Raw genomic sequence first — 13,853 nt, 5'->3', positions numbered from 1 at the left:
ATAGGTACAGTAAGAACAGGCTTGATTTTCCTCTGACTTCTACTGTTATAAATCACAAATAACTCCAGTGAAGCCAAGGGAGGAGAAATTGGATCCCCAACCCAGCACTTCTTTTTAAGGAAGGTAAAAATCCACCCCATGGGACTGTAGATCAAATACTTCCCAATCCATTAGGCAAGGTTGTGGTTCTCTCTGCCTTCTCTATATGGTACAGGCTTTGTGCCATAATTGATTTACTACAGGGAGACAATCCATCGTGCAGTGCCTGAGAGTAGCCTGAAACAGCTCGAGCTAAATTGGCAGTTAGCCAGTGTGATGAAACTGGGAGAGTTGCAGAAGGCAGGAGCTTGGTGAGCCAGAGTAGAGGTCAAGACCTTGTCAGTCAAGTACTGGCTGTCACATCAGGCAGAAAAGCCAGAGTAACTGCTGTTGCAAGCCCAGAGAGATGCCCCATCATTGCCGGGGAAGTATAATTGTTGGGAGCCCTTGTGGAATTGGTACAGAAAAGGGATTTGTGCATTTGTTGTGCCAGTTGCTTGTTATTCCCACTGCCACTCTTGCCACCCAGAAGAGCAAAATCCAGGAAGAGTATGTCTGAATAAGAGATGTGTCTTTCAAGGCCAGAAAGCCAAAGAAGTACGCAGAAAAATTGGGTTACCTTCAGAATTCAGAGGTATGGATTATCCAGCACAGTTTTCTAAGCAGGCTATAGAGTATGTTTGGGAAAGCTAGATACACTAATACTAATAATACACTAATACTGCATACTAATTTAAAATTTCCACTCCCAATGGTTTTTCTTAGCATTCTCATATATCATAAGAGAACAAAAATGAAATATAGGAATGAATTATATGAATTGTATGAATTACAGCCTTTTTGTCTGTTCTGTGAGGAGCTATGCCAAGCTATGTTGCCTATAGGTAGCAAATAATAAAGATTATTGAATTATATAGAATAAATTCAAATAACAAATGTAATGTAAGAAAAGAAACTTCTCCTTCACTCCCTGCTGCTACCAACCCATGCTAGTCAGGTTTATAGCCAGCTGCTCTCTGAAAGGTCTGAATGAAATAAAATGCCTATGTCTGTATGACATCATCTCTCCAAAGGAAGAAAAACAGGAGTTAGAAGTATACTTCAACTTCTTTAGTAGGTCCCCAAAAAACATCTCCCTCCAAATCATCTACTTTCTTCTCCAGCAAAAGTGTTCTAGCATGGACTGCAGTGCCCACATGGCGGGAAACATGAAACTATTTTGGTGGGTGAAGCCTACCTACAATCAGGGTGAATCATTTCTCTCCTAACATTCGGCAATTCTCAAAAGTTTACTTTTCAATGTTGGTATTTAAAAATAATAAAGCTTCAATGAACAGCCAAATGTCACTGGAAGGGTGGAAACTCATGCTGATAGTATGCAGATTCCACTCTCCAAAGCTGTTCCATAAGGATAGCAATGAAACCAGGATTGTACATGCTAGAACATTTAGTCAAAGACGGAGATAATGGGAGCGGACTGCTTCTCACACATTTAGAAAAAAAAAGTATTTGTTAAAATGTCATCTAAGTCCATCACTTAAATGTTACGAGTACAACACAGTTTGAACCTCTCTAGAGGACCTGACCGATTCCAGACGAGAGAATTTGCTGGACATTGAGAGGTCAATATTGTCTAGCAGCAATTTCAACACTTTTACTGCTTGCTGGGCTCATAGAAGACATTTAGAGGTAAATTACAGCTAAATAACATCACAGAACACTGAGAGCCAGGGCTGGTGGCTGTAAACAAACTTTATGGGACCACGGGAAACTCCACCACACCCTTGATAAGTTGTCATCCAGCTAACTAAAATAATGCCAGATTACAGATATTTCCGGATGAGAGTGTCAGACTAGAGTTCAACCTGTTAGAAGTGTTTGACAATTCTAATTCTATTTAAATTCACAGTATTTTATAGTTACATTACTATTTACTGGGTCCTTCCGCTATAACAGGTAGTAAGGTTGAAATCACATTGCGTTGCAATCCAGTAGTTGTCGTTCATCTTGTACAGTTAATCAGATAAAGCCTGATTAAGAGTTAAGCTCACCTTTGTACACCACTTGTTTTTTCTCATCCTGATTTAGCTACCTATTGTCTAATTGACCTTAATGAAATATTTACCTCCACACACCGAATTTAAAGGATTCTTTAAATTTCAAGAATTTACACTGATATTACTATGTTTAATCACCTCACAATTTCTTTTTGTAGCAATATGCATCTTTTTGTACTGAAAATTCATTGTTGCATGTGAAAACTGCCCATTACTCTGAATCAAAATTTCATGTTGCAATGAACTATAAAATTTATATAGGATTATTTTCTTATTCTAAACACAAAACTCCACTTGATTAAAACACACAAAATTGCTTATACTATAAATTTACCTAATATACCATAATGACTCCAAAATGAGCAACTTTGATCTCTCTGATAAATAAATTTCTCAATGTAATTTTACTTGACAGGCTATCGAAGTCTGTCCTGTCACTTCATGCTGCCATGTGAGTTTCTATCCTTTATAAGAACACAGAAAATATATGTTTCAGTGTTAAAATTCTACATATTCCTTCGAACTAAAAGAAAAAGATAGCATCAAGGCTTAATTTTCATCCTCACAGTACCCTTGCTTGATTTACTCCGCACTGAAGTATTATCTTTCAGCATATTTATATGTATGCACTTCACACTTTATGCTACTCTTTATATCTAGATATGATGCCTGAGTGGTTTTACATATCATGTGTGTTATAGTACTTATGGTGTTTTTGAATTTGCCAACTTGTCAGACTACTTAGTCACAAAAAATGAGCCTATTTGTCCTTCATGAAATGAAGCATACTAGATGTCACTGTTCTAGAGTGTTGCTATGTCAACACCACACTAAGGCAAATATGTTGTAAAAATTTTAAATCTATGAAATATCAAACTGTAGATCATATATGAGTCTGAAATACGTTGCTACAACGTAATATACGTATATCTGAAGACACAATACTGGCAAGTTTGTCAAATTAGAGAAACATGACTCTAGCAAAGTACTTCAGTCAGATACTGTTTTTAAAAAATGTTTTTGGCAGAATCAATTTTCAAATATTTGTTAATGGGCAACCAACATGCGTTATTTTTAAAATCTATCTCAAATCATAAATGAGAAAAGAATCAGGTGCTTTAAATCACGGAGAGTTTTACTACTGGGCAGGACTAAGCCTTTATTAAGAATACATTTTACCACTCAGTATTTCAATAGCATTTTCCCTTATTTATCTTTCAAGACAAGGTACCCAGGTTCTACAAAAGCTAAGTACATCAGTCCCCACTTGAACTGATAATGTTTGGATGCTTTTAATGCCAACAACTCTTACAAGAGCACTAAATCTTGAACACAGACCTCAGAAAGTATTTCATTGTCTTAATCTAGCATTTTCTGGTACGTATCTCAACATAGAAGTTCCTTTACTTCACTCGTTGAGGAAGTGAATATATTCTATGGTGCAGTGAAACAAAACTAAGTAACCCTAGGAATTGTATCAGAATAACAATAATGGGGCTTTACTGAGGCCAGCAGCATAAATCTTAACATGTGTGTTTAGCCTCAGCAATAGTGATGTTGTATGGACCGTTATCAGAGATGAAAACAGAAGCAAAAACAACAATAAAAAAACAAAACCCTGTGTTCACTAGCAATTTTTTCCAATTTAAAATATAAAGCAAGCAAATGACGTCACGTCTCTTTGCACAATTCAACATTCCCCTCTATGTAAGAGTCCAAAGACAGGGTTCAGTTGGGCTCACAAATACATCACCGTGAACCAACAGAGCATTCCTACACCATCATACACTGCCATTACATTAATAAATTGCCCACTAATGGGAACAGTGACAACTAAGATGTACATTTAGCAGTACTGTTTGAAAGCTGCCTCCAATGCCTGTTCTTCTGTGGGTTATGTCCCAAAGGCTTCAAAGTGTACCAGAAAAAATCTGCGCAGTGTTGTGAACTAAATCAAAGAGTATTTGCTGAAGATTCCTAAGGAGTTTCTGCCCTCATGTCATGGAGGGAAGACTGAGCTTGCTCAATGTTACATTTGCTTTCCAAAGAAGATCAAAGCCACAGGAACAACAACACATGAGCAAGACAAGGGGAAATAAGGACATCTCTTTAATGATCTCTGAACTCCAACATTGATTTAAACCATCCATTATGCATGCAGCTGGACAAGACTATGAAAAGTAAAAAAGGTATACAAAATAGATGGTCTGAGTCAATGCCTGAATTGTGTTTTATATACTTGTAGCATTTGACAAGATAGATTTTAACAATTAAATATGAAAAAAACCTGCTTGACCACAACCTAGCAAAACCAGTCTGCATCTTTTCTTTGAAATGGACAAATTAAGTCTGAACAATACATTAATCCTTCTAAGTGTCTGAACATTATTTTTTTAAGTACTGGACTAGGGACTGGTAGACGAGCTACAGCTAAAGATGAGCTGTTTTCACTACATAATCTTCAAGAAATCAAGCACTGTAACTCATATTTCAATTTCACATTTGATTTCGGCTACTAATTGACAGGTTCCTGAAAGGCCAGTTTTAAATGGTTTGGAACTTTTTATTCGAAAGGTAGTATACACACACTATGCACATAAGCAATATTCCTTCTAGGAAAAACAAATGATTTTTCATAGCAGAGTTATGTTTCGAAACACTCATTCTGCCTCAGAGCCCCACTCTGCAGGCTACGTGCACAGCATGGCTATCACACAGATCTTGTGTAGTCAGATTTGCATTGTAACTGTCACAGATCTGATACAATATCAACAGACATGATTGAATCCCAGCTCCCACTACTAGTATCTCAGAAGGGTAACAGTAAATGTTCACAATACAGTTTGTCCGTTTTCTCCCCATCTAGTATCACAAAACACAAGCCACAGGGAGACCCCATGTTTTGAAAGGACTCTTGTATATTCACATAGAAAAATAAAGAATAAGAAGGAATGAAAATCTTGACTGATTTTTTTGGCTGAATTAGGTTAATTGCATAATTTTTTAAGACTCAAAAAATTAGGTCAGTCTTGTTTATATGATAATACAGCCCATCCAATAAATATAAATAAGTGTCAAAATGGTAAAGAGATTTTCTTACTTAAGACTTGACCATTATTTTTACCAATTGATTTTCTCTCTACACTTAATTGCAAAAAAATTAAATCTGATTTGCCATTTAAACTGAAGACAATAGTGCATTATCAATCTGTCCTGCCTTAAACATCAGCAGACACATATTCTGAATCTGCACAGCCAGTATTAGATTACATCATACTTATTAACACATTTGAGTAATAAAGTTAGTGGATAGCTAGGCCCGTATTTTAAATTGATAATATAAGAAGAGTTTAGATTTGAATTTCTTGTGTCCTAATCTCAAAGCAACTTTCTGGGGCTCTTTTCCTCTACAAATATTAGTACAGCCTGCAGAGTCACCTTTCGGAGTGCCAGGCAAGATCAAGCAAAAAGATAACTTGCTTTGCCTTATTTCCGTATTTTTTACGACCCAATGCAAAATTTCCATGGCTCAAATATTACACATACATACGGCTTAGCTTTAGCAGGATTCAGTACAAAATAATATTTACTTTGAAAGGACAGGGGTTCAGTGTTGTTCCCAGTGAAGTCCCTGGGATTTAGTCAACAGTCTCATTGCATGGATGATTAGGCACTACAGACACACTTTGCTAAATCACTGCTGGATGAAAGTAGCAGTAGCGTTACCAAAACAGTCTGAGTGTTTCAGTTGGCTCCAGTTCTGGTGGCTGTTCCTGCTGCCATTGAACTCAGCAGCAAAACTCCCATTGACTTCATTGCGAAAGAGCAAGCTTTTAAGAATCTCTGCATCGAGCCAAATCACATATTCCCTCACTCCCTTGCCCTTCCCACCATCACCACCACTTGTGACAGCAGTTTCCTGTAAACCACTGGGACTACTTAGGAAGATGAGGGTAGTAGGATTGGGTCAATGGCAAAGGATGTCAATTTGATCTCAATACTTTAAAAGAGAACATATTGTTCATATTTTCATAGTTTGTTTCAGAAATGAGATCCTTGGACCTTATGTGTAGTATTTTTTTTAATATAAAAAAATCTGTCAAGAAGAAATGAAGCGCACATTTCATTTAGTGTCTGGATTACAGATTCTTATTAAACAAACCAGAGCTCATTATAAAATCAATATCAACTTAACCACCATGCCCCCAAGAGAAATGGTAAAAAATGTCACTCCATGAAATTCAAACAATTTTCCTGCTGGAAGGGCACGATTTTAATTACAGATACTATTAATTAGAACTGTCACCGGGAAGACTGTCCTGTTAATTATCACAAATTCAGTTTCAAGTGAGATTTTATAACCTGGAGGGCTTTTTTTAAAACCAAAAAAAAAAACCACCTAAGCATTCTCACATTCATGTTTAAGTGAAGAAAAAAAGTTGCTTATCTTGAAGTATTAATAAGTCGATAGCAGATTTCCTATTTTAAACCCTTCAGAACCTCCAAAGCAAACCCCACTCCTTACATTGGCCTGGTCTTCCTGACCACAGGCAACAAAACTAGCAATTTGTTCATACTTTGTCTTAAGAGAACCTGGTTTCACTGATCAGTGCTAGCTAGTTGGCTTGCTCTTTTCCACCTTGACAAACCCGGACTTCTTACTAAAGTTTTACGGTTTTCTTTTGTTATTAGTTTTCATCCCTTTGCTTAGAACTAAAGATAAAGCCATTCCATTGAAATGCAAGTAGCCATGTGTACATTTGAATTCACTAGTCCTTTACTGAAAAATTCTCTGGATTGCTTAGCACATCTGGACACAGGAGGAAATCATCTTTAACATGATAACTGAAAGACTTCAGAACTTCTGAGCTAATTTATCCTTTTAAAGACTTTTAGTCACAAACTTCCAGCTATTCCAATTTACCACAATATTATAGAAAGAGCACTGTTTGATCAGTAGAACTGGGAGGTAAAACACTTTAGTGGCTTTAATCCAAAGCACTGCTAAATAGAATATATTTCATTTTTTTCAACTGCAGAGAATAAAACAGTATTACCTTGAAATATCTATATAAAATAGCACTCCAAATGTTTTGGGGGCACCATAGGGTACGGGCAGTCATATAGTACCTACATTTCCAGATGGATAACTAACCAGAAATAAAATACCCATTATCCTAAAGACATATCAAACCAGGTACTCCTCCTTTAGTCAACTGAAACTGCACACTCAATATTTCCACTGACTTGTGATTTATTTGAGAAGATTGGGGTGAAATAACCTTGTGTTACTTGGCACACATCTGCTTCCATTATGATTATGGAAAGAATCTGGGGTTTACCTCCCCATCTATCAGCATTATATGTCACTTTATCTGAATAACGGCAGAAGGTGGCAACAGATCGGGTCAAAGGCTTTTTCATATCAGCCCAAGAAGCTGATGATTCAGAGACAGATGTTCCCAGAGAGCTAACTAAGTCTCGGACCCGGGAAAAAGCTGGATTAGGAACAGTGACAAACTGTGGATATTCGTGTTAATTTCCAGATAATTCCAAGGGCATCTACTCAAAGGAGATGCCCCTTTCCAGCAATGACGAGAACTGGCTCGCTTACTGGAGCCCGCAGCAGAAAGCAGCTACCATGTATCTGGGGGGACATCACTCCCAGCCAGCGGGGCACCAAACAACCCCCCTCTCCCTTCTGTGACTAACTGATCTCTCCCCCCGGGGCTGGCAAAGGATCAGGGGCACAGGGGGAGCACAGCTGGTCCTTACCTGGTATGCAAGAGTGGCATCGGAGCCCGTGTCAGTGCCCAAGGTGGAAAGCTTCTCTTTCAGCCTGTGGTGAGAGTGGTGGCGGATGCAGTAGAGGACCCCCGAAGCGACCAGCACCCCAACAATGCAGGCGATGGAGAGCAGGGTGAGGAGAATGAATTTGGTGGAGTCTTCCTCCTCCTCCGTGCGGTGGGGGAGCAGCTTGAGTTTGCTTTTCTGTTGGGGAGGAGAAAGAAGCAGCAACTGAGCATTGGCTCTGGAAACTTCAGAGACACTGAACTTGTCACTGGATTTAACACTACTATGGGCCCGGGGGTGAAGTTCCAGTCGAGCACCGCACGGAGTGAAACGGGCTCAGCAGGAACCAGTGCATTGGACAAAGACAGAAACATTTGTTTGGGGGATTTCAGTTTCAGACCAAACTGAAAAAGAGCGCCTCCCTGTCTCACATACCTTGCCTCCTACTGCTGTAAACAATGGCGCAACTGAGCCGTCCTACCCCAGGCGAGGCAGGACAACCACTTCCAACCACAACCACCTTGCCTCTGCAATGGCTGTATTGGAGACTGCTATTTGAAGTAAATATGGAACAAGAAATCTCTCGGAATGAAGGACCAGCCATCCTGACCATTGCTCGGTTGGTAGTTCCAAAATAATAGTGTCCACCACCAGTCCTGAGGGCCTCAGAGCTCGAGTGGATATTGTACATTTATTTGTCAGGGGGTTGGGGCGTTATAAACAAAGATCCATTTTCTTGAGTGAAAAGCAAACTACACAACAAAAAGTAGATGCCAGTCCTTAACTTTGGTAGGAAAAAGAGAAAAGCAACAAAGAATTCCAAACTCCTCCAGATTTTTTGAAGCCATAGGAGAGAATCCTTCTGGTACATTTCACTTGTCTCCATGTGCTAAAAAGTTGTACAGTAATTTCCCCTCATTAGCTTCATTATAAGCTATATTAGCAACAATTAAAAACGCAACATGAAAATGAAAAGCCCAGGCACACAAATTGCAGCAGGACTCATTTGGCCAGCATTCTCCCTTTCACAATTACCAGGGAAATGAATTGAAAAGCACGCCCCTGCCTCAGTCCTGGTTGCTACAAGATGAGAACAATTAGTGAACTCCTTTCCTCCACCTAATTTCGTGTGGTAACAAAATGGATTTTTCCCCATGAATGCCTGACCGGCCTATTCATTATCTCTCCTCTATTAGTAATTTTCTGCTCCGTATTCAGATCGCCAGCTCTTAATTTCCTCCTGTCTTGCAGTGTACACAGGGGCTCTTATGTCAGGCCCGGTCCATTTTTATCTTGTAATCATAAAGGCCACCAAAGCAATTATCGCTGGTCTTGACTGTAAAAGCTTGTCATTAATTAGCCTCCTTGCCTTCCCAGTGCCGCGGATTAGCCGGAGCTGGGGCCCAGTTAATGGCAATGCAGGTTCAGTCAGACTCCCAGCTCTCCGTGTCTGGCTGCGCCGAGCCGAAGAGGGTCGTTAGGTCCGCAAGCCCCGGGAGGTCGAGTGAGGGGCGCGGGCAGGAGCTGGGCTGAGCGTGCGCGGCTGGTGCCCTCCCGCCAGCGACACCGCACCGCTCGCTCGCTGCCTCCTCTCCGCCCGGGCGCGGCGGCGGCTCCCGGGAGAAGTCACTCCCCCGCCCGCAGCGCTGGCGCCACCGCCCGCCCCTCCTCCAGCCCCAGCCGGGACCGGCCCAGAGCGCCGGGGGTGGTGCGGCCGGGGGTCAGGCGCCTCCGGGCCGGGGGGACACAGCCGCGATCCTCCTCCTCCTCCTCCAGCGTCTGCTCGTCTGAGCGCGGCGCCTCCCTCTCCGCAGCGCCCCAGCCCAGCGCCGGGCACCGCGCGCCGCTCCGCTCCGCTCCCTCCCCTCCGCCAGGCTCTGCCCAGCTCCCGGAGACACCCCGCCCCGCGGCAGCCGGAGACACCCCGCAGCCTCCCAGCCGGGGCACCTCTCCCCGCCCCCGGCCCTTCTCCCGGCGCGGCCCCCAGCAGACCGGCAGCTGCCCGCCTCCCCCGCGCCCTTTTGTGCGGGACCAGGACGGACGGGGCGACGGGCGAGTCCCTTCGGAGCCAGGCCCGGGCCACGCAACCCGCTCCGGCCCGGAAAGGGGAGGCGTTTCCGTTCTGCCCTCAGCCTCTCAGCTCGGGGGCAGGGCGCGGCCGGGCTCTGCGTCCCGCTGGGCTGCTGCGGGCAGGGAGCGCGCGCCGAGCGGCCCCGATCCCTGCGCCGGGGGTGGGGGGGGGGGGACACGCGCGGTGCTGCTTTCCCGGACTCGGGGAAACGCTCAGCCGCAACACGAGCCGCCGCCGCCGCCGCGCGAGATCCCTGTCTCCCGCGCAGCGCCGACCCAGCCAGCGCCGCCGCCGGGTCCCCAAGGCCGGGCCACCGGCCAGCCCTGCCCCTTCCCCCACGAGCAACTCCGGCCCGCAACGGCGCCGTCCTTCATCCCCCGCAAAGCCGGGCCGGGGGCGTGGGGGTGGGTCCGCGCTCTCCCCGCGGCAGACTGGGTCCCTGCAGCTGCTTTGGCAAGGCGCTGTCCCTTCGGTGTGACCCTGCGCCGCGGGCGCGGCCTCTGCGCGGGGGCACCACCCACGCGCCTCCTCGGCCCGAAAGCGGCAGGTTAAAGCCGCTTCAGACCCCGCCCTGGCCCCGGACCCCCTCGGGCCCTGGCCGCCCCTAATCACGTTGCCCGCGGTTCCCCTCTTCTCTGGCGCGGCGGGAAAGCTGCGCGCAAGCGACAGGGCCAAGCACCCGGCAGGAGCCAGGGGGAACTGACCAGGCGCGCGGCGTCCCGAGCAGACAGGCACAGCAGACGGGCGCAGCCCCCTCCCTGCTGCCGACCTGGCTGTAGCCCGAGCGGCCCCGCCGAAGGGCGGTCGCGCTCCCCGGGGTAAGTGCCATAGTCCCACCCCTCCCGGCGGGCGGCGCATCTCCTCTTCCAACGCCCAGGTCCTCCCGCCAGCGGCCTGCACCCGCCAGCTCAGGCCTGGCGCTCGAGCCCTGCAGCCCAGCTCTCCGCCTGCCGCGCGAAGGAGGCGCCAGGCCGAGCGAGGCTTCTCCGGGACCGCAACCGAGGCCAGCCGCCTCCGCGCGCCCCGGGAGGGAGCCGATTACGTGGCCCGGGCGCGTGGAAGAAACGCGGCGATGAAGGGGGTCAAATCCGAGTCCCCAGGCACCCGGGGCCGCGGGCACCTGCTCCTCTACCCCGGGGAGCCTCCCTTCATCGGGGGCGTCGCCCTTGTCCACTTCCTTCTCCGCCGGGCGGGCGCGATGGAAACTCCGGTTACTCGGCCATCGCTCCTGGCTACTTCCATTCCTCCGGCGGGCTCCCCTCGGGCGGCCCGCCCCTGCAAGGCGCCGGACCTCGCCGGCCTTGGCGGCCCCAGCGTGCCTCGACTTCAGGCGGCTCCTCTCCCGCGGCGAGCGCCGGATTTGGTCCGAGGGCAGCTGAGTGCCAATGCGTCCCCGTTCGGCGGGCTGCAGCCTGGGTGGCCCTCTGTGCACCCCTGGGGCCCGGGCTCTGCCCGCGGCCTGCTTTGGCTGGGCGCCCCGGAGGCGAACGGGAGCGAGTACGAGCTGCAAGGCGGGAGAGCAGAGCTGCAGGCTCCGCTGTCCCGGGCACGCTCCCGTCCCAGCCCCGATGGTGCCCGGGTCCTAACTGCCCTGCCCTGCCCTGCCCCGCTCCCGGTGCAGCTGCCGGCTGCTCTCCGCACAGGAACGAGAGCGAGCCCCACACTTCCTGGGAGATGAAGCGTGTGGCCCTGCAAGTGGGAGCCCGGACTCCTGGGTCCGCAGCGCCATGCGGTAGGGGGAGCCGCTGCCTGACTGCGGGGAGGCAAGAGCTGGTAGCCAGGGACAGGGCTCCCAGGAAGGGGCGGCGTTCCCACGGCAGCCCGCGGGGGCTGGAAGTCGGTTCGAGCTTTAGAAGCTGGGCTGGAGGGCGCCCCCTTCTCCAGACGGGTCTGGACAGCCAGGGAGGTTTGCTGGCAAGGTGATGGCAGGACAGGGCCCCATATCAGCCGGTCCTCGTCTTTAGGGCGCTCACGTAGCCGCCTTTTGAGAAGGTCCCGTTTGCAGCCCCAGCCCTGGGCCCAGGCCACCAGTTGAGAGTGGGCGGTTTCTTTAAACTCTGCCAAGAGAAGCGGCCCGGCGCCCAGGCAAGGCGGGTGCAATAAATACCCATTGTCTTCCGAGGCCTGCCAGTCTCCTGCCCACAGGGAGTTACCATCTGAGGGGGGCTCGGCCTCCGGCTCCCCCTCTCGCTCCCACCAGCCAAGAACTCTGAACTTCAGCCCGGATTCCGCGCGGAGGTGCTGCGAGCGGGCCCAGTAACCAGGGCTCAGTTAAAGGCGTCCTGACAGTTCCGACTTGAAATCGAACGAAAAAAAATCTTTTCATGGTTATGAATTTGACATTTCCGGGCGGGTGTCTCTTAAAGCGGGTCAGCCCCTCCCTCGGCCGGTTCGCTTTACCGGCGGGAGAGCGGGGACAATAGCTGTTGCATAACAAGAAAAACAAAGAGATACTCTTTTTCTTCCCCAAGGCTTAACAAATCAACTGCCGGCAGAATTTAGCCATCGTTGAGCAAGTATTAATCTCAGACCCGGGTAACTGCGGGGTACCAGAAGCATCTATCTAGGCGAAGTACATAGTGTGCTACTTCGGAAAGTCCTTTTGTCGCTGGAAAATACTGTAATATCACAGAAGCGGCGGTATAGGAACATCAACAACTTCTGGGTTAGGAAGTTATTTGAAATACGAGCTTTATATCCACGGCACGCGTGCTTTTAAATGGCCTTGAATGCTCAGCAGCGCGTTTAATTGCTATCAAGGCATAAACAAGGAGAATTCCTGGGGCACCTGATAGACTAACAGATTTTTTGGAGAATAAGTTTTCGTGGGCAAAGACCCGCTTGGTCAGATGCATCTGACCCAGGAAAGCTTCAGCTGCAAAAATTCTATTAATCACTAGGGTGCCACATGACTTCTCCTTGTTTTTAAGGATACAGACTAACAGGGAGACCCCGCTCCTACTTGTCAAAGCACGTATACATATTGTCTCAGAACAGCATCGGTCCTACCATTTAGATTGCAGTCAAGAAGATGTTAACTGCATCATTGGTATAGGCTTTTGTAAAAGGAAAACGCCCTTAGTATGTGAACTGTTGGGAGTTTGTAGGTGTGTGTGTAATTTCCATTACACCCATTATAGTTCTTCAAAAATCTACAGGCGTATTTAAAAGCCACAGTGCTAGAAAAGAGTAGCATAAGCAAAAGCAACGTATGACTGCTGTGATATCTAAGGATGCAGCCCTCTAGTGTAGACGTATCAGTAAGTCTTTACATCTAAAAGCAGCGAACGTTTGTAAATATTTAATGTACCGCTTCCTGTACATAAATTCCCACGCCTGTGTTTGGAATGCGAGGAAAATGCCCTGAAGCGATGGCTCACACCTGGGGATGTTCACCTTCCAAATACAGCAGCGCCATTATAATTTATTTAATTATTGCTTCGGTAAAGAAGGCCAGGTACTGCGGGTCTTACTTGAGCAAAACTCTCACTGAAGTTAAGAGGAATTTTGCTTTAATTAAAGACGCCAGAATTTGGGCTACACTCTGCCTCTCCCAGAAGTTATTTGTTATCGCCCTCTTTTTTCTGCTAGTTTGAAAGCGGGGAAGAAGTATTCATTGACATTATTTTAAAAAAATAACAGGACACTGTATTTCCTGGGGGGAGAAACTTTGAATTCTTTAGGTGGACTTTTAAAAATATGAGCATTTGCTCTAAATTATGTATTAAACAGTTACTGTCTGAGCATAAATCTAAATAAAAACAGACTACTTTCTAAGCAAGGACATGAAACTTTAGAATCTGATGGAAATTGTCTTAAAATACTATAAAGTTAAAATTTTACGAGTGCTATTTTTAATTTGGAATTCACTACAGAATCTAATAAATGAGAGA

At 46.5% G+C, this 13,853-nt stretch overlaps 1 protein-coding gene across 2 annotated transcripts in view; it reads right to left on the bottom strand.

The window, feature by feature from the left end:
- PTPRN2 (protein tyrosine phosphatase receptor type N2) overlaps positions 1-13,853 on the bottom strand; it is a 1,102,513-nt gene that overhangs the window by 133,309 nt on the left and 955,351 nt on the right. For both annotated transcript variants that reach the window (XM_074985055.1, XM_074985056.1), the window contains one exon: positions 7,872-8,087. In XM_074985055.1, the coding sequence (XP_074841156.1) occupies positions 7,872-8,087 (216 nt within the window). The remainder of the gene's footprint in view (positions 1-7,871; positions 8,088-13,853) is intronic.

The sequence above is a fragment of the Carettochelys insculpta genome, chromosome 2 (genome assembly GCF_033958435.1).
Source record: "Carettochelys insculpta isolate YL-2023 chromosome 2, ASM3395843v1, whole genome shotgun sequence".
NCBI lineage: Eukaryota > Metazoa > Chordata > Testudines > Carettochelyidae > Carettochelys > Carettochelys insculpta.
The sequence above is the reverse complement of the archived record's forward strand: the minus strand, read 5'-3'. Positions and strand labels throughout refer to the sequence as shown.